At 46.7% G+C, this 20,360-nt stretch overlaps 1 protein-coding gene across 11 annotated transcripts; it reads left to right on the forward strand.

Moving 5' to 3' along the window:
* Nucleotides 1-111: 111 nt before the first annotated feature.
* SLC25A44 (solute carrier family 25 member 44) lies at nucleotides 112-20,299 on the forward strand. Of its 11 annotated transcripts, XM_067038236.1 has the most exons (6): nucleotides 130-283; nucleotides 1,706-1,891; nucleotides 5,377-5,501; nucleotides 5,614-6,251; nucleotides 14,240-14,367; nucleotides 17,634-20,299. In XM_067038236.1, exons 4-6 carry the CDS (start codon nucleotides 5,627-5,629, stop codon nucleotides 17,823-17,825), a joined length of 945 nt encoding a protein of 314 aa, XP_066894337.1. In that variant the 5' UTR covers nucleotides 130-283; nucleotides 1,706-1,891; nucleotides 5,377-5,501; nucleotides 5,614-5,626; the 3' UTR covers nucleotides 17,826-20,299. The 11 variants fall into 11 exon arrangements, 9 of the variants coding, with proteins under 9 accessions (XP_058911336.1, XP_058911343.1, XP_066894355.1 ...); XM_059055353.2 differs by lacking the exon at nucleotides 5,377-5,501 and having other exon boundaries at nucleotides 112-283; XR_010841372.1 differs by lacking the exon at nucleotides 5,377-5,501 and having other exon boundaries at nucleotides 134-283; nucleotides 14,245-14,367.
* Nucleotides 20,300-20,360: the final 61 nt, after the last annotated feature.

A 20,360-nucleotide genomic window follows, 5' to 3' on the forward strand; every position in this document is an offset into this window, starting at 1 on the left:
TCCCAGGACCTTCCACCCTTGCTGCGGGGGCGGAGCGCGAGGCTAAAGGCTCAGAACGCCATTGGTGGAGTTGCACACCGTTCATCCCCGCCCCTCTCAGGGGGCGGGAGTGACAAAGTCCCAATTTCCGGTTCCGTCAGTACCGGGAGCCCGGTCGAGATGGAGGAAGATGCGACCGGAGGCCATCAGTCGCCAGAAACAGAGGATAGAGTGGGAGCTGCGGCCTAGAGGTCCGAGCTTGGACTTCACCTCAGACGGGGCGGAACCGCCCTGATGTGAAAAGGTAAGAAACCACCGGCTTGGGGTGCCTGAGGACTAAGGTCTCCGAGGACCTGGACCTGTCAGGGAGGCAGCGGGTGTCTGCAGTGCCCGGCTGCAATTCAGTGGGAGCCCGCCACGCAGTTTGGGGCATGAGGGGCGACTCCAACGAGTCATCTCTTCCTGTCGGAGGAGCATGAGTTTCGCTGACAACGAAAGAAGCATGGCGAGAGGCATGGCGAGGCGGCAACTCGGGGGCCAGAACAGAAGCAGCTTAAAGGGGGTGTCATCTGGAGTAGGTGAAGAGGATTGTCATGTGGTGTCTGTCATGAGGGATCACGTGGGCACCTATGGAAGACCGAAGGAAGGCTGGGTGGAAATCGCTTTAGGCCCCAGAGAGGAGGTTGTCTTGAAGGGAGAGGTTGGAGGCATGCCAGGGAACTTCCCTAAGGAAATGCATATTCATTAGGACAGGTGGGCAAGCATGTAAATATATTTACATTCATGTGGTAGATACCTCCCAGGATGCAAAGCCTTGATGCAGTTGCAGTAAGAAGTACAGAGAAACAGGAGGAAGCAAAGATGTTTCCAGCACAGAAGTGGGGACCAAACCCTACGGATGTCTTGTCAGGAGTTGTAGGTGGCTATTTAATTTGGGGGGGGGGGTTGTTGACTTAAAAGATTTGAATGAGTCTAGAAGTCATCACTGAGCCCAGTCCTGGTGACAAGTCAGGATGGAGTCAGAGGGCTCCTAACCTAGTCATAATGGTCCTGTACTCCTAGAGTAGTTGTTATCGTTGTTATAATACTGACAATCCTTAATATTTAAGGCAATACTTTCCAAACTCTGATATATGTATTAACCACCCAGAGATCTTGTGAACATGTTGGTTCTTATTCAGCAGGTCTATGGAGCATCCTGAAATTCTGTATTTCTAACAAGCTCCCAGATTATTCCCATGCTGCTGGTCTGTGTACCACTCTGAGTAGCAAAGATTTAGAGCAGCACTGTCCAGTAGAGCTTTCTCCAATGATAGAAGTGCTTTGCTGTTAACAAAGTGCTTTCACACGTTAGCTCATGTGAGTTGCACCACAGTGACATAGCTATGGCAGGCTTTATTAGCCCCATTTCACAGATGAGGAAACTGAATTTCAAAGAAGTGACCTGGTTCCAATCCTACTAGTAGGTAATGGAAGTGGAACTCAGACTTGGATCTCCTGACTACTAGTGTTCTTTTCATCAAATGACCTTACATTCCAGGTGACACTGCCTTGTCCTGAACCAGAATCTTATCTCAGACCCTAGTGAACAGTCTGGTGTGGTTTTTCTGGTACAGGGAGAGGGGAAGTGGAGAGGAGGTATACCTACTTGGGTCAGTTTTTCTCTTTCCTCTAATGGGCTCAGTAGTGGGGGTTCTGCCTCTGACATCTCATTTGATGATTTCAGGACATCCTGGGTCATCTGTTGGGTCTCCATATGAAGCACTTTAACATTTGTGTCTAAGCTGTGTTAAAAGATGGGGGAAAATTCAGAATTGGAGCCATGCACCAAATAAGGATCTGGGAAAGAGCCATAAAGAAGCTGGGCTGATTGAATTGGAAGAAAGGAAGGCTGAAGGAAGTGAGCATACAGGTATCTGCATGGAGGATTTTCCAGAGGGTGAAACACAAGGAACTGGTATTGATATTTCAGCGGGAAGTTTGGAGGTTAAATAACAAGGAGCAGGCTGAGATCCCAACTTTAGGAGCAACCCACCTTTCAAAGGGATAGAGGGGGTGGGTGCAGTGCCTTCCTCTTCAACTGTAGAGGCTCAGCTCTCTGTGGCATGACCCTTATTGGCTTCTTCTGTCACCATGGTAATGGTAGAAATTACCTGCTTTGGCCGTGGAGAGTCCTCCCTTTCTGGGAATTTAAAATAGACTGGCACATGTGAGAGATGGAGGAAAGTGGGGAAATGGGTTGCTGGGTACTGCTGTAGGATTTCTCATCAGGAGTTGTTGGCACTCTGTCATTCAGTTTGATAAGTTGAGACGGTGCCCACAAAACCAGGTCCTAGAACAGAATCCTTCGTGGCTCTGGCTCTCTGCCCTGCTCAGCACACAGTATCCATGAGCTGGGCAGAAGGCCTTGCTTGAGCCCTGCCGTATTTGTCCTGTGATGACAACAGGCCTGCCCAGTCACTCAGCTCAGTCACTCTACAAGCACTCTAGGAAAGCAGAGGCAGCTCTTGGTTTCAATGGAACAAAGCTGAGAGAAATCCCTGGGCATTTGCTGCCAGGAGCTTATGCTTAACCCTTGGGTGACTGGCAGTCATGAGGGCATTAATTCTGCCTCCCAAGGGTGGGAATGACCTGGCTTTATACTGAACGGAGTGATTTGTGCTGGAACTCCTCAACTCCCGTGGAGTAGAGGGCATGATGGAGTAAAGGAGCAAAGTTGGCTCATATCCTGCCTCCGCTAACCAGCTGTGTGACCTTGGGCTTGTTCCTTTTAACCTATTTGTTGTATCGCAATCTCCTCATTTAGCAGAAGTGTCTTAACTGTGTAGAGGTTAAGTTGTAAGGATTACTTGAGGTAATAGGTGTTCAGTAAATCCTAGTGTCCCTCTCTCTTTTCCTCCTCTCTCAGTGGAAATGGACACATAACCTTGGGACCCTGGATGCCAAACACCCTGTTTGTCAGTGACACAGTGACCCCCTTCTCCTGAAGGGCCTTAAAGGAGAAGATTGCCGCACTGGACTTGATGGGTGTCCTGGGCTGAGGCTGGATGAAGGGCCACTTTTGCCCACAGCAAGTGGCACATCAGTGTTCCAGGGGTTCTCCTCCTAGAACCCCATCTCTACCTCATTTCCCATGGCCTAGATTCTCTGTTCTGGTCAACCCAGTTGTTTCAAGCCATTGTTTTCTCCCTTTTCACTGTCCACATGTATTCCTCCGTTCAAGCTGCTTTGTCCTCCTCCAGGAAGCCTGTCTTGGTTACACGTGCCTCACCCTTGCCTCACCTTGAAGCTGAGGTTTTCCCTCAGCTCACACTTACTCAGTTGCACTGCAGGTATCTTATACCTTAATGAAGGTGATGCAGTCCAGCTCAGGAAATTCCAAAAAGCTAACCTTGCTTCCCTACTGACTTATATGGTAAACCAAGAAGCTATTTAGGCTGGTTGGTACATTTGGTTGGGGAAGGTGGTTGAGGATGAACTCTGGTTATACACTTGACATGAGATTTGTCAAGGCATTGGTGCTGGGACTGCCTGTGTAGAACATTTCATCTCTCTAGAGTTGTCCTTTTGATGTGGCCACCTCCTTTCCCATCCCTTAAGGATTTCTCTCAGAGCTTAGGGAGCCCCTGATTTCCTGCTTCCTGGACTTTAACTTCCCACTTTCCCCTTCTGGCTGAAAATGTCCAGTATCCTACACAGGAGCATATTACATTGTCACTATGTGTATGTCCAATATATGATGTCCTCTCATTTGACATTTCTTTTTTAAAAAAATTATTCATTTATTTAATTTTTGGCTGCATTGGGTCTTTACTGCTGCACGCCAGTTTTCTCTAGTTGCTGAGAGCGGGGGCTACTCTTTGTTGCGGTGCACGGGCTTTTCATTGTGGTGGCTTCTCTTGTTGCGGAGCACGGGCTCTAGGCACATGGGCTTCAGTAGTTGTGGCTTGAGGGCTCTAGAGCACAGGCTCAGTAGTTGTGGCGCACGGGCTTAGTTGCTCTGCGGCACGTGGGATCTTCCCGGACCAGGGCTCGAACCCATGTCCGCTGCATTGGCAGGTGGATTCTTTCTTTCATTTTTTAAAAAAATTAATTTATTTTATTTTATTTAGTTTTGGCTATGTTGGGTCTTCGTTGCTGCATGCAGGCTTTCTCTAGTTGCAGCGAGTGGGGGCTACACTTCATTGCGGTGCACAGGCTTCTGATTGTGGTGGCTTCTCTTGTTGTGGAGCACAGGCTGTAGGCGCGCGGGCTTCAGTAGCTGCGGCATGTGGGCTCAGTAGTTGTGGTGCACAGGGTCAGTAGTTGTGGCACACAGACTTAGCTGCTCTGTGGCATGTGGGATCTTCCTGGACCAGGGTTCGAACCCATGTCCCCTGCATTGGCAGGCAGATTCTTAACCACTGCGACACCTGGGAAGCCCCTCATTTGACATTTCTTAAGTTGAAAGCTGCTGATTTTATACAGTTATTACAGTTGTAAGCTTATTAGTTTTGTTTGAAACTTTAGTCAGTGGATACACTTAACATGAGGGCCACATGTACATTAATTTGCCCTGGTTTCCTTATCTCTGTGTCTTACATCCATTCCCCAGAGGGATACTGTGTCCCCTTGAAGAGACTGAGTTTCTCAAAGGCAGAGTCTCTGTATCTTTTCTGTCACTTGAATCTCCCTTCATTACCTAGGGGCTGAGGTTATTATTTATATGTTTGGGGATAAAAGAGGCCAAGCATGTTCTCTACCCTGTAGTTAAGACTCTTCAGGGAAACTGCTTAGCTCTCAGGTGGTTCTCTTCTTTCTCTAGAGTGAGTTATCTAATAACCAAAGAGGACTCTGACCTTTGGCTTGTTCCTAAATTTCTAACTCCTTTCATTGAAGGAAGGGAGGTGTGTGTGGGGGGTGCCTGTGGAGTGAAAGCCCCACTTGCCTTCTTCCTCACACTTTCTTCTAATGCAGACTGGAGAAAGTGTAAGTGTAGTGAATGTGGGTCAGGAGGAGCTCAGAGGGGCCAGCACTGGAAACCAGAAATAAAGTAAGGTGAGTCAGCTGGTAAATGGTGATAAAAGAGTCACCCTGCTGAGGCTCAAAGGCCCAAGGCCCAAGGCCATGCCTCCTCAGTAGGCCCAGGAGCATCAGAAATGGAGCACTTCCCTTTAGCCTTTAGGAATCTCCAGAATGTCACTTAGTGACATCCCATTAACCCACTTAAAGGCCAGGTGGTTGGTTTGCCCGCAGCATCCTGAGCTGTCTGGGTGAGCTAGAAAAGGAAAAGGAGAATGGGCCATGACACCAGGGCCTGGGCAGAAAGACCAGAATAGATGATCTGATAAGCTAGGGGTAGGGAGCTGAGGTGGGAGTGTGCCCACGGGAGTCACTGAGGTGAGAAACAATTTTCAGAAGAGGGGTCCTGAATTGGGACAGACTGGTAAAGGAGAGAGAAGAGGACACTATCCTGATCCATGAAGGAAGAATCAAGCAGGGGTTGGCAGAGCCAGATTGGGTGAAGTCTAAACTTTGGAGAAGTGAGTACCCCAGGAGCTGAAGCCTGAGAATGGGGTTTCAGAGCCCATCCAGGAGGGGAAAGTGCAAATTCTGATCTCCTTCACATTCCCTCCACCCTGCTCAAATCCCCAGGTCTCCAGGCACAATGGAGGACAAACGTAACATCCAGATCATCGAGTGGGAACACCTGGACAAGAAGAAGTTCTACGTGTTTGGTGTGGCAATGACAATGATGATCCGTGTCAGCGTCTACCCATTCACGCTCATCCGTACTCGCTTGCAGGTTCAGAAAGGCAAGAGCCTCTACCATGGGACCTTTGATGCCTTCATCAAGATCCTACGGGCAGATGGTGTGACTGGCCTCTACCGGGGGTTCCTGGTCAACACCTTCACCCTCATATCTGGCCAGTGCTATGTTACCACTTATGAGCTCACCCGGAAGTTTGTAGCTGACTACAGCCAGAGCAACACAGTCAAATCACTGGTGGCCGGTGGCTCGGCCTCTCTCGTGGCTCAGAGCATCACGGTGCCCATCGATGTGGTCTCCCAGCACCTGATGATGCAGCGCAAGGGTGAGAAAATGGGCCGCTTCCAAGTGCGAGGGAATCCAGAGGGACAAGGGGTAGTTGCCTTTGGCCAAACCAAGGACATCATCAGGCAGATCCTGCGGGCTGATGGACTTCGTGGCTTCTACCGGGGCTACGTGGCTTCGCTGCTTACTTACATCCCAAACAGTGCTGTCTGGTGGCCCTTCTACCACTTCTATGCAGGTAAGCAGGGACCAGGAGGGTGCGGGTGGAGGATGGTTACTAATGGACAGAGATGCTGTTGCTCTGTGCATGTTGGAGTGAGTGATTTAATGGGAGACTGGACCATTCATACAGCAAACATTTGAATCCAGGAGGATTCAGAGATGAGTAAGACATGGTTCTTCCCTTCAAGGAGCTAATATTATAGTGGAGGGAACCAGACAAATAAAGTATATGATTGTAGGACATAGAGTTTGTTCTCGATGCATCAGGATCAACTAAGGTTAGTGGAATATTGGCAGAGAATCGTAAGGTGGGGAGGGACAAAATCCATAGAATTTAAAGATGAAAGCAATGGGTAATAGTGAGCTTTTGAGTTGGATGCCTTTCCTTACTATTTTTATTTTTATTTTTTAATTTTTTTTTACTTTTTATTTATTTATTTATTTATTTTTTTGTGGTATGCGGGCCTCTCACTGTTGTGGCCTCTCCCGTAGCGGAGCACAGGCACCGGACGCACCGGCTCAGCGGCCATGGCTCACGGGCCCAGCCGCTCCGCGGCATGTGGGATCTTCCCGGACCGGGGCACGAACCTGTGTCCCCTGCATCGGCAGGCGGATGCTCAACCACTGCGCCACCAGGGAAGCCCACTATTTTTATTTTTTACATTTTTTTTCTTTTTAAAAAAAATATATTTATTTATTTTATTTATTTATTTTTGGCTGCGTTGGGTCTTCATTGCTGTGCACGGGCTTTCTCTAGTTGTGGCAAGCGGGAGCTACTCTTCACTGCGGTGTGTGGGCTTTTCATTGTGGTGGCTTCTCTTGTTGCAGAGCACAGGCTCTAGGTGCGCGGGCTTCAGTATTTGTGGCACATGGGCTCAGTAGTTGTGGCTCGCGGGCTCTAGAGTGCAGGCTCAGTAGTTGCAGCACAGGGGCTTAGTTGCTCTGCGGCATGTGGGATCTTCCCGGACTAAGGCTTGAAGCCCTGTCCCCTGCATTGGCAGGAGGATTCTTAACCACTGTGCCACCAGTGAAGCCCCTTCTTTTTTTAAAATAGATTTATTTTATTTGTTTATTGGCTGCGTTGGGTCTTCCCTTGCTGTGCATGGGCTTTCTTTAGTTGCTGTGAGCGGGGGCTACTCTTCATTGCAGTGTGAGGGCTTCTCATTGCAGTGGCTTCTCTTGTTGCAGAGCACAGGCTCTAGGTGTGCAGGCTTCAGTAGTTGTGGTGTACAGGCTTAGTTGCTCTGTGGCATGTGGGATTTTCCTGGGCCGGGGCTCGAACCCATGTCCCCTGCATTGGCAGATGGATTCTTTTTTTTTTGGTGGTACGCTGGCCTCTCACTGTTGTGGCCTCTCCCGTTGCGGAGTGCAGGCTCCGGATGCGCAGGCTCAGCGGCCATGGCTCATGGGCCCAGCCACTCAGCGGCATGTGGGATCCTCCCAGACTGGGGCACGAACCCGTGTCCTCTGCATTGGCAAGTGGACTCTCAACCACTGCGCCACCAGGGAAGCCCTGGCAGATGGATTCTTAACCACTGCCCCAGCAGGGGAGCCCCTACTTAACTATTTTTAAATTAAGTTCAAGGGACTTCCCTGGTGGTCCAGTGGGTAAGACTCTGCACTCCCAATGCTAGAGGGCCTGGATTCAATCCCTGGTTGGGGAACTAGATCCTGCATGCATGCCTCAACTAAGAGTCCGCATGTCGCAACTAAAGATCCTGCACACCGCAACAAAGATCCCTCATGCCGCAACTAAGACCCGGTGCAGCCAAAATAAATAAATAAATATTTAAATTAAGTTCAAGGTGTGATACAATCTTGAACCTCTCTACTCCTGTAATTTATTTTTGTTCACAAGGTATTACTTGTTAAGTATTTCCCAGAAATGGGATTTCTGGGTCAAAAGTTAACATTTTTGAGGGCCGAGGGCCTCAATAAACATACTGCCAGATTTCCTTCTGAAAGGGCAAAGCACATTGTCAAGAGCAGGACCTGTGTGTGCCTGCTACCCTGCTGTATCCGTAGCTTTGGGTAACTACCAAACTCCAGTTAGGGCAGTCTGTGCTTGTAGCCTCCCAAATCCCTGCTGCTGGCTCCTAAGCCTTGGCAGTAGGCATTCTGTCCCATGCCACCTGGAACTTTTCTGACCACATTTTGTAATGACTTCCTAATGTATAATTACCTCGTTTCTATGGCACTGTACTTTTCTGGTTCTTTCCTTTTTCTTTTCTTTTTTTAAAAGATTTATTTATTATTTATTTATTTTATTTATCATTTTTGGCTGCATTGGGTCTTAGTTGCAGCACGCAGGATCTTCGTTGAGGCACACGGTATCTTTTCCTTGCGGCGCGGGCTCTTCATCGTGGCACACAGGCTTCTCTAGGTGTGGCATGCGGGTTTTCTCTTCTCTAGCTGTGGTGCGCAGGCTCCAGGGCGCATGGGCTCTGTAGTTTGAGGCACGCGGGCTCTAGGTGAAGCACGCAAGCTCAGTAGTTGTGGCGCGGGCTTAGTTGCCCTGTGGCATGTGGGATCTTAGTTCCCTGACCAGGGATCGAACCTGTGTCCCCTGCATTGTAAGGTGAATTCTTTACCACTGGACCACCCGGGAAGTTCCTCTCCTATTTTTCTAATTGTACTTTTTTTTTTTTTTTTTTTTTTTTTTTTTTTTTTTGGTAGCTCTGTCTCTTCTTCTGTTTAACACAGTCTTTCATCTGGAGTATTTGGTAAAATTCAGATACATGGACTCCATCCACCTCGATCCTTTGTATCAGATTCTTTGGGAATGGATGCTGGCAATCTTAATGTTAGAGAACCTTCCTAGGAAACGTGAGCATTTTCTCTGGAGTCTGTCCTCACCCCTCTCTCCCATTTGATTTCATTTACAGTTAGAGTTGTCCTTTTCTAATATGTCCAAAATTTCTATTTCTGTTCCGCAAACTTACCTATCCAGAGCTCTGGACAGACATCCTGGCTGTTGGACCTTTTGACCTGGAGGCATGCACTTACATCTGAAATTTTTTTCAATTAACCATTTTTCATCCCAAGCTGGCTTTCTCTTCTGACTTACTTTCATGTGTCAGTGGCCATGTTATTCTCCAAATCACTGAAACTGAGGCCTTGGGCATAGTGCTTGGCTCCTTGCCCTTGTCCCCACATCTAGTCCTGGTGACCCTGGAATGTCTTGTCCAACTTTTTCTCCATTCCCACTGCCTTTCCTGGAAACCATGCTCTGTTCCTACCCTCTTGGACTATTGCATCAGCCTTCTAGCTGTTCCAAGTGTCTTCCTTCCTATCTACACACAAGTCCCTAATGGATTAACTTTATTTATTTATTTTTAAAAATTTATTTATTTATTTATTTATGGCTGCTTTAGGTCTTCATTGCTCCGCGTGGGCTTTCTCTTGTTGTGGTGAGCGGGGGCTATTCTTCATTGTGGTGCACAGGCTTCTCATTGGGGTGGCTTCTCTTGTTTCAGGGCACAGGCTCTAGGTGCGAGGGCTTCAGTAGTTGTAGCTCGTGGGCTCTAGAACACAGGCTCAGTAGTTGTGGTGCATGGGCTTAAGTTGCTCCACGGCATGTGGAGCATGGATCTTACTGGACCAGGGCTCTACTACTCAGCCATAGAAAGAACAAAATAATGCCATTTGCAGCAACATGAATGGACCTAGAAATTAACATACTAAGCCAATTCAGTCAGAAAGAGAAAGAAAATACCATATGATATCACTGATATGTGGAATATAAAATATGACACAAATGAACTTATTTACAAAACAGAAACAGCCTCACAGACATAAAGAACAGATCTGTGGTTGCCAAGGGAGAGGAGGGGTGGGGGAGGGATGGAATGGGAGTTTAGGATTAGCAGATGCAAACTATTATCTATAGAATGGATACACAACAAGGTCCTATCTAGCACAGGGAACTTTATTCAATATCCTGTGATAAACCATAATGGAAAATAATGTGTATATGTGTATAACTGAATCACTGTGCCATACATCAGAAATTAACACAACATTGTAAATCAACTATACTTGAATAAAATAAATTTTTTTAAAAAGGAAAAAATAAATTAATTAATTTGTAAATTTTTGGCTGTGTTGGTTCATTGTTGCTGCACGCGGGCTTTGTCTAGTTGTGGTGAGCGGGGGCTACTCTTCGTTGCGGTGCATGGGCATGTCATTGCGGTGGCTTATCATGTTGTGGAGCATGGGCTGTAGGTGCACAGGCTTCAGTAGTTGTGGCACACAGGCTTCAGTATTGTGGCTCTCAGGCACTAGAGCACAGGCTCAGTAGCTGTGGTGCACGGGCTTTGTTGCTCTGTGACATGTGGGATCTTCCCAGCCCAGGGATCGAACCCGTGTCCCCTGCATTGGCAGGCAGATTCTTAACCACTATGCCACCAGGGAAGTCCCAAGAAGACTTCTTTACCCAGTTGGAAAGAGGGCTCTTCCTGTTTTCTTTTTTTAAATTTATTTATTTTAAAATTTTATTTATTTATTTATTTTGGCTGTGTTGGGTCTTCATTGCTGCATGCAGGCTTTTCTCTGGTTGCGGCGAGTGGGGGCTGCTCTTTTTTGTGGTGTGTGGGCTTCTCATTGCATTGGCTTCTCTGGTTGTGGAGCACAGGCTCTAGGTGCATGGGCTTCAGTAGTTGTGGCACGTGGGCTCAGTAGTTGTGGCTCATGGGCTCTAGAGCTCAGGCTTAGTAGTTGTGGCGCATGGGCTTAGTTGCTTCGTGGCATGTGGGATCTTCCCGGACCAGGGCTTGAACCCGTGTCCCCTGCACTGGTAGGTGGATTCTTAACCATTGCGCCACCAGGGAAGCCCTGTTTTCTTTTGTAGCACCTTATTTTCCTTAATAGCACTTGTCATAATTTGCAATTATTTTATCCCCAGTTTCCACCCAGCTCCTTAATTAGACTGTAAGTTCCATGAAGGCATTTTCCTGTTCATTTCTCTGTTTTATATCTAGTGCTTTCACGGTGCCTGGCATATAGTAAGCATTAAATAAATACTTATATTACTTGTCCAAAGTCATTTAGCCAGGAAGGACTTAAACCAAGTCAACCTGGGTTATCTTCTGCCTTGCAGATAATAGATGCCCAATAAATGCCTGTTGAATGAATAATGGAGAAGGAAAGACATGGGGCTCTTTCCCCTACCCTTTAGCCTTTGTTTTTTCATCCTCTTCCTAAACCCCAGAAAAATGGCATGTGTGAATGATTAGAATTGGAATCTGAATCCCACTGCAGCTTGCAGGCCTGGACACCAGTGCAGACAGATCCAAGGAAGCTGGTAGTGCCAGTCCAGATGCTGCTTTCCAGTGGTTGTGAAATGTTTTCTTCTCAGGAACAAGACACCCTTGAGGCGGAGCCACCAGTTCACTTTGTTTCTTTCTGTATGCTGACCCTGGGGGAAAAAGTGATTAGAAATCCAGGGGAGAGGTGGTTCTGGTAGGGCTTAAGGAATTCTGTCATGCCTTCGGACTTGGAAGCCCTCGCTTCTGTCCTGCCAACCTCCACCCTCCTACTTGTTTCCTAATCTTTAGTTGCCTGGCCGTAAATTACCAAAACTAGGAGCATGAGAAAAAAAAATTATTTTTTTAAATCGAAGTATAGTTGATGTATAATAGTTTATAAATTACAGGTGTACAATATAGTGATTCACAATTTTTAAACGTTATACTCCATTTATAGTTATTACAAAATATTTGCTATATTCCCTGTGTTGTATAATATATCCTTGTAGCTTGTTTGTACCTCTTAATCCCCTACCCCTATATTGCTCCTGCCCCCAAGAAAAAAATTCTTAAAGGTATTATGGTGACTGAATTGTACAGAGAAAACTGAGAGGGAACCTTGGAGATGATAAATCTATTTTACATCCAGTCTCACTCAGAGTAAAAGCCAAAGTCCATGCAATGGCTTCAGGGCCCTACCTCTTAGACCTCATCTACTGTTCTTTCCCTCATTCATTCAGCTGCAGACATACTGGCCTTGCTGCCAAAGACCTCAGGCATGCTCATGCCTCAGGGCCTTTGCATAAGATGTTACCTCTGCTTGGAAAGTTCTCACCACAGATCGATAAGGCTTATACTATCCTTTAGGGCTTTGCTTAGACTTCACCTTCTACCCTTTCTGCCCTTGGCATTCCTTATTTCCTTTTCCTGCTTTATTTTTTTCTCTAATTAACACACAACATGTCTGACAGAGCTGTATATTTTGGTTTTTATTTATTTACTGTCTGTTTTCCCCCACTAGAATGTAAGTTTCATAAGGGCAGGGATTTGAGGCTCTTTTATTCACTGTTGTATCTTTAGAACCCAAGGTGACTGGCTCATGGTAATCACTCAATAAATTTTTGTTGAATAAATGAACGAACTCTTGTCTCTCACCTCCAGAGAGGGAAAAGCAAAATAATTCAATTGCAGGTGAACTTCCTAGTGCCACTGGGATTGGGTGAATCTGGATATTATTCCATCTTCTTCATCAGCATTTTGAAAAATGAATTTTCCTTTTTTTAAAAAAAAATTAATTTATTTATTTATTTTTGGCTGCGTTGGGTCTTTGTTGCTGCGCGCAGGCTTTCTCTAGTTGCGGCGAGTGGGGGCTACTCTTCCTTGTGGTGTGCCGGCTTCTCATTGCGGTGGCTTCCCTTGTTGAGGAGCACGGGCTCTAGGCACGTGGGCTTCAGCAGTGTGGCACGCAGGCTCAGTAGTTGTGGTTTGCGGACTCTAGAGCTTAGGCTCAGTAGTTGTGGCGCATGGGCTTATTTGCTCCACCGCATGTGGGATCTTCCTGGTCCAGGGCTCGAACCCATGTCCCTTGTATTGGCAGGCAGATTCTTAACCACTGCACCACCAGGGAAGTCCAATTTTCCTGAAGAAGAGTTTTCACTGTAGGATATGATTTTCTTTTTTTTTTTTGTGGTACGTGGGCCTCTCACTGTTGTGGCCTCTCCCGTTGCGGAGCACAGGCTCTGGACACGCAGGCCCAGCGGCCATGGCTCACGGGCCCAGCTGCTCCGTGGCATGTGGGATCCTCCCAGACCAGGGCACGAACCCGTGTCCCCTACATTGGCAGGTGGACTCTCAACCACTGCGCCACCATGGAAGCCCTGATTTTCTCTTTTAATTGTAATTGCTTTTATTTTTTAAAACGTTCACATGGTTCAAAATTCAAAAGGTAAGAAAGGGTATGCAGAGAAGACACTCCTCACCTACCACAGTCACCCAGCTTCCTTCCTTAAAGACAATCAATGTTACCAATTTTTAATATATCTTACCAGTTATCCAGTGCACGTATAAGAAAATATGTGGTGTATGCTTTTCTAGCCAGTGAGTTGTGAAAAGTAGAGCATAAGCATAAGAGTTTTACATCAGGAGTGATTTCTGAAGGGAGTCAGCAAGCAAAGAGGTTTTGAAACCCCTTCTCCAGAGGAATTTTGTCCTGTGCAAAAATGACTTTTGGAAGGGGCCTGAGATTTAAAAATTTTGTTGGTTCAGGGCTTCTCTGGTGGTGAAGCCAATGCAGGGAACACCGGTTCGAGCCCTGGGCCGGGAAGATCCCACATGCTGTGGAGCAACTACGCCCGTGCACCACAAATACTGAGCCTGCGTTCTAGAGCCCGCGAGCCACAACTACTGAGCCCACGTACCACAATAACTGAAGCCTGCATGCCTAGAGCCTGTGCTCTGCAATGAGAAGCCACCACAATGAGAAGCCCGCACACTGCAACGAAGAGTGGCCCCCACTCTCCACAACTAGAGAAAGCCCGCACGCAGCAACGAAGACCCAATGCAGCCAGAAATAAATAAATAAATTTATTAAAAAATTTTTTTTGTTGTTGGTTTAGATGGAAGCAAAGATGGGAGTTATAGGGTCTAAGGTGGCTAAGGATGGAGTGTTTGTCATCATTGGGCCAACTGGTAGAAAAGGTTTGGGGGCGTATGGAGTGGAACCTCATGTCTTGAGGCATTATCTTTCCCTTGATTCCAGAGCAGCTCTCATCCCTCTGCCCTAAGGAGTGCCCTCACATCGTCTTTCAGGCCATCTCGGGACCTCTGGCTGCAGCCACTGCTTCCATCCTTACCAATCCCATGGATGTCATCCGAACCCGAGTACAGGTAAGACCAGTCTTCTCCCCTTCCCTCCTCCCAGATAAACTATTAGAAGTGTGATCTTCAGGCCCTCCAGTATTTCCTGACCTCTTTGTGTCATGGCCCTCTAGTCTAGCCAGCCTTCTCCTGGTCATCCAAGCCTCTTCCTTGTGGTTATGCTTACCATCTACAGAAACCAGCTGAGCACTTCGAATCACCTAGAATGTTTCTATCATCCTGTCTGCTACCTTGCATGCCTCTACTCCTTTCCTTGCCCATGCCTCTAGGAATTCTTACTGCTTTCTTCTAGGCTTTCATCATAATAGCATAGCCTATCAACCACCTTTTCCTTACCTTGTAGCTTTGTGGTTATTAGAAATATGATTTTAGTTAATTTCATAAGTCTGTCTGGCTTCTCCACTTGGCTATGTGCTCTCTACAGTGAAAATGACTGTCCTTGAACAGGTTTCACAGATTGTTCTGTGTGGACTCAGCACAACACAGACAAAGCCCTGGGTGGTGTTGTCCAGAAATTATAGTCCCTGTCTTTAGTCAGCTTAATGACAATTTCACAGCCCCGAGTCCAAGGAAATAGAATCTGAATGATGATGTATAATATACACATGGTAGGTTTTGCTATATAAAGCTTTAGGTGGAGGGACCTCCCTGGTGGTCCAGTGGGTAAGTCTCTGCGTTTCCAATGCAAGGGGCCTGGGTTCGATCCTTGGTCAGGGAATTAGACCCTGCATGCATGCTGCAACTAAGAAGCCCGCATGCCACAACTAAGAAGCCCGCATGCCTCAACTAAGACCCAGTGCAGCCAAAATAAAAAAATAAATAATAATAAAATTTAAAAATAAATAATCATAAAATAAATTAATAAATATTTTAAAAAAAGCTTTAGGTGGAGAGAATGGGGGAATTTTAATATCTGATTTGGGTAACTTAAGAGGACAGCTGTCCAGGAGAGTGGGGTCATTGAGTTACAGTGAGAAGGAGAGGGAAGGAAAATAACCTTAGCAGATGGAGGTGAAGTCAGCTTCCCTGATACCAGGATGTTGGGATGGAGGTGGCTGGTAAATCTAGGTATAGTTGACTCTTGAACAACATGGAGTTTAGGAGCACTGACACTCCGCATAGTTGAAAATTCGAGTATAACTTGGCCCTCTGAATCTGTGGTTCGCCATCCACAGATCGCGTAGTACTGTAGTGTTTTGGGTTTTTTTAAGTATAAATAAAAATGAATATTTACTTAAATCATTTTCGTACAGATTATAGTCAAAGATATTTAAATACATTGTGGGTAATATAAGCAGGCAGTTCAATGTTAAATTCAATTTTTTATGTATAACTCTGCTACCTGTGTACAATTTTGATTTATTTCCAGAGAAGTGAAATAATCTCTTTAAAAATTTAATGTTAGCATAAGCATGGAATTCTTAAATTAGCCAAGTGTGTACTTTAGAGAAACAGGAATATATCTTGACATGTTTAGAGAGATATGCAATCCATAAATGTTAAATAGCAATGGTAAAGTCTTCCCAGTTATTATATTTATTTTATTTATTTTAAAAATTTTTATTAGTACTGTAGTGTTACTTGTTACTACTGAAAAAATAAAATACTGCATATAAGTGGACCCATGCAGCTCAAACCCGAGTTGTTCGAGGGTCAGCTGTGTATTGGTCCCTAGGAAAGAATGCGCCCCCTCCACGACCCACACATTTGAAAATGAGTGGCATCTGATTGGTTTGCAAATAATAAAGTGTATAGGTTCCATCCTTATTCTCTCCTGAGCCTTGTTTTGGGTGTTCCATGAGGAGATTCAAGGGAAAGGACAGGTCCTACTTTCAGGAGTTCCCAGGCTGGAAGAGACAGCACATATGAGGACCAGGGCCATAGCTAAGAAAGCCCTTGACGTGGCTGTGGATAAGTGGAGGATTAGGGGAGCACAGGTGGTCAGAGGAAGAAGGGAAAGGGGGAATGTGGAGGAGGGCGCTAAAGGAGGCAGAGAGGAATGGGAAGACATTCTTAGAGATGGGACCACCTTGTGAATAGAGGGAAGTATAACAAGGAGTGTGTTTGTCCTGCATTGGCTGAAGGTATGAAGGGGGTAATCTCTAAAAGTCTAATTTGGTGGCAGGTGTGGGGGTGGGGAGGAAGAAGAGGGCAAGACTATTAAGAAAAAAGAAAAGATTCCAGTGTGATAGGGAAGACAGATCACAGGGTGTGTGGCAGATGACAGGGTTGGAGGGGGAGGACTCTAGCCATGGGGCTTCAGAGGGATTGAGATGATCAGAATCAAAGTCACTGGTAGAGAGAGCTGAGACAGGCTGGGACCTGGACCCCTTTGCTGCAGTGCTGCAGGGCTTGCACATGGACACACCTCTCCTGGAGCAACAAAATACAAAGAAACTATATGGGACTAAAAACAACTGTGTGCATGCCCAGTTGGGGCAAATTCTGGACCCAAAAGATACAAAGAAACCAAAAAACCCAACTGCCACTTTTGAAGTGGGGGGAGCAAAAGCAGGGTACTGTGCATGCTCCCTGCACACACCACCTCTAAGGGGCGGCAAAATACCTAAGCCACTCCTCTGGCCTGACTTCTGGACACACCCCTACCCTCACCCCATATAAGAAACAAGCTTACCCCCCTTTGGGGAGTGAGCAAGCAAAGGAAACTGTTGTTTGTTCTTGCTCCCCTCTTGTGCAGCAGGGACCCCAGTAAAGCCTTGCCTGAAATTCTTGTCTGGCCTCTAGTCAATTTCTATTGCTTCGGGAAGGCCAAGAACCCTGGCCCATAACAGAGCTGCAGAGGCCCTTAGAGGTGATTTAATCCAGCCTCCCTGAGATCAGAGAGAAGCACCTTGTCCAAAGACTCATCACTATGTAGTTTATCTAATGATATTAATTACAACTAACATTTATTGAATACTTACTGTCTGCCAGGCACTGTTCTCAGCATTTACAAGTATTCTTTTGTTTACTTCGTAGAACAACCACACAGGGTAGGTATTATCATTACTATTTTATATTTGAGGAAACTGGGGTGCAAAGTGTTAAGTAAAGTACCTGAGATTATGCTGTTAGTAAATGGCAGAGCAGAATTCATACCAGGCAGTCTGGCACCAGAGCCCATACTCAGTCACTGTGCTGAACTGTCCTGCAGAAGCAGAGTCCAGCCCTGACTCCCAAGTCTAATTCTTTGCACTTTAGCCTAAGGCAGAGGGAGATTGGGTAGAGGGGCTTTGACTGCAGACCGTCGTCCTCCAATGCGTTGACTTTTCCAGGTTGAGGGCAAGAACTCCATCATCCTGACCTTCCGACAGCTGATGGCAGAAGAGGGGCCTTGGGGCCTCATGAAAGGCCTCTCCGCCAGAATCATCTCAGCCACGCCCTCAACCATTGTCATTGTGGTGGGCTACGAGAGCCTCAAGAAACTCAGCCTCCGACCTGAGCTGGTGGACTCAAGACACTGGTAACCAGTGATGGGGAGAGGAGCCTGCTGTTTCCCACACTACTCTGGGTCGGGGGCAGAGAGGAGAGGGTAGCACCCTCTTCAGGTGCCCCACCACATACTGAGTCCGGCCCTGGATCAGGGACAGAGACTTTGAACTGCTCTTGCTGAAGAGGCTCCACGCCTGGATCCCCTGCTCTCGTTATTTTTTAATTTTCTTGCCAAACTGGGCTCACTCATTCAGTACAGGTACTGTCCTGCCCTAAGGAAATCCACTTTCCCTGCCAATCCCACTCCATCCATCCCCTGCCAACCCTTCTCTGTCTTCCCCCTCCATCTGTGTCCCTGAGATCCTGAGAAGAGCTGCACATAGAACTTGCTTACTACCACTGGTTCTTCCTCTTGGGCTTTCAGCCCAGATTCCAAGCAGTTGCCATCAGCCCTTTCCTGCTTCATCTCTTAGGTTTGCTTATTTTTATTTTGGGACTGAGCTGCCCACCAGACTACTCTGCTTTTCCCTGCCACAGGGGGCAAGGTGCCAGGCACTTTTGCACAGGGAGTGGGAGCAGCAAAAACCTCTGGTTCTCCAGAGCACTCATCCTCTCTTTGGAGAGTTATTAGGTTGGGGAGAAATGTTGATACTTTATTTTGTGTGTGTATTTTTCTGTGAACCAGGCTACTGTCTTAGTCCTACTAAAGCACCAATCCTGCAGTCAGAGCCCACCCCTTCCTCAGACAGGTGGAAAAATATCATGTAGCATTTCCCTCAATCCCAGTTATCTATCCCTCCCAGTCCCTTCAGTCCCAGCAGCCCCAGGATATATAAGCTGTTTTTTTCCTCCTGGCCCAGATGACTACAGTGGTGGGCGCACCTCTAAATAGATCAGACTGTCTGGGACACACTGGACTTGGAACACTACCCTGAAAAGTCTGGTTGAGAGAGTAGTTGGTTTGGAAAGTGACAGGAGGATATGTGTGCCCTAGCGCATCTCCCTCGACCAGCTGAGCCAAACCTAGGAGAGGGCAGTGGAGGTTCTCAGCTCCAGGCAGTCATGACACACATATATACCCCAATCACTTGGACTCACAGAAACAGATGTTGTCTCACAGTGGGAATCTCTGAGATGTGGAACTGTTTGTGTTTTTCTTCTCTTTGATCTGAGGAGTCATCCCAGTCATGGTACCCTCTGGAGGGAGGCTTGGAGGCGGGTAAAGGGCGGGTCAGGAACTCACCCAATACCAGGACCACTGCATTTACCAGCATGATACTGTCGAGATGATCTGTTGAAGCTCTCAGGAGCTAGATGATGAGTGCTCCTTCCCTGCCTCATCCTTCCCCCACAGCACACACCTCTACCAAGCTTGTGTTGCAGGTGAGGAGAGGTGCAGTAAATGGAATGAGAAGAAGGCATATCAAACCCTGCACTTTTACTTGAGACATCTGGCTTGGGTGACCCTTCAAACTTTCTTATTGGTCCCACCCCCTGGTAGAGGCCATGGTGCCAATTTGAAAGGTGCTAGCTACCTGAAGCCTTGATATTTCTTATGGCTGCCCCACATTCTATCCCCCAGGCAAGATCAGGATCTGAATTCTGTACCTTCACTACCACCACTGCCCATCTTGGGCTCTATCTTTGAGGGTTATTTTCTCTTTCACTTATTTTTATTTTTGGCTGTCCCTTCTTGCACTTTGTCAAGAGTCCTCCAATTTCTATTCACAAATGGTCATCCAAAGGGTTGGGCCCACAGATCATTCTGAATCTTCCTGCCTCTCAGTCACTTCCTTACCCTAAGAACCACCAACATAATAGAAGCCAGGGGTCCCTCCTTTCTCTTTAAACTCATCCTAGTGAGACCTTTGGAGGTTGGTTTTCTCAGCTCCACACCTTCCCCTCCCTAGAGTCTTGTCTTCAGTCCTTCCCCACCATTGCAAAGTGGGTAAAGTATCATGGACAGGAGTTAGTCTCCTGCTTCTCATGTCTTATCCCAGACTCCTCCAGACTCTTCTGTTTTTTCTTGTACAGTATTTGTCTTTCACCTGTTTCCTCTCTCTCTCTCTCTCTCTCTCTCTGTCACACACACACACACACACACACACACACACACACACACACACACACACACAGTTTTAAAGGATGATGGGCATTTACTAAAAGGGACCCCTGGCCCCTATTTTCCCATCTAATATTTTAGGGACTGGGATTGGGTTTGGTTAAAATGTCTTGGTGGGGGTGGGATAGTGGGCTTCCATTTTCCCAGGACCATGGATCTGGACCAATTGGAATTTTTGATATATTGGTCTGTAGCCAAAATTGGAAAAAACTTTCGGGAGACTGGGCAAGACGGGAAACCTGATGGGAGTATTTAAGGACAGGGGAATAAAGTGCAGATGCAGCTAACATTTGATAAAGTGGACTCGTGAATATTAACAGCGAACATTCACTGTTGCACTGTATTAAGTCTGCGAAGTGTAATTAAACGTTTTTATTGAGTCCTTGAGCTTTGCGCTTATTTTGCCCGCTTGCCGAGAAAGTATGAGTATCGTTCTTGTATTAATATG

The sequence above is a fragment of the Kogia breviceps genome, chromosome 1 (assembly GCF_026419965.1).
Source record: "Kogia breviceps isolate mKogBre1 chromosome 1, mKogBre1 haplotype 1, whole genome shotgun sequence".
NCBI lineage: Eukaryota > Metazoa > Chordata > Mammalia > Artiodactyla > Physeteridae > Kogia > Kogia breviceps.

Excerpts from the sequence above, each read along its gene's own strand:
- SLC25A44 (XM_067038194.1), top strand. The coding sequence starts at position 5,627 with ATGGAGGACAAACGTAACATCCAGATCATCGAGTGGGAACACCTGGAC. Across the intron at positions 6,252-8,911 it reads CTTCTACCACTTCTATGCAG|CTCTGTCTCTTCTTCTGTTT; the intron begins GTAAGCAGGGAC and ends TTTTTTTGGTAG. Across the intron at positions 9,062-14,239 it reads AGAGAACCTTCCTAGGAAAC|AGCAGCTCTCATCCCTCTGC; the intron begins GTGAGCATTTTC and ends CCTTGATTCCAG.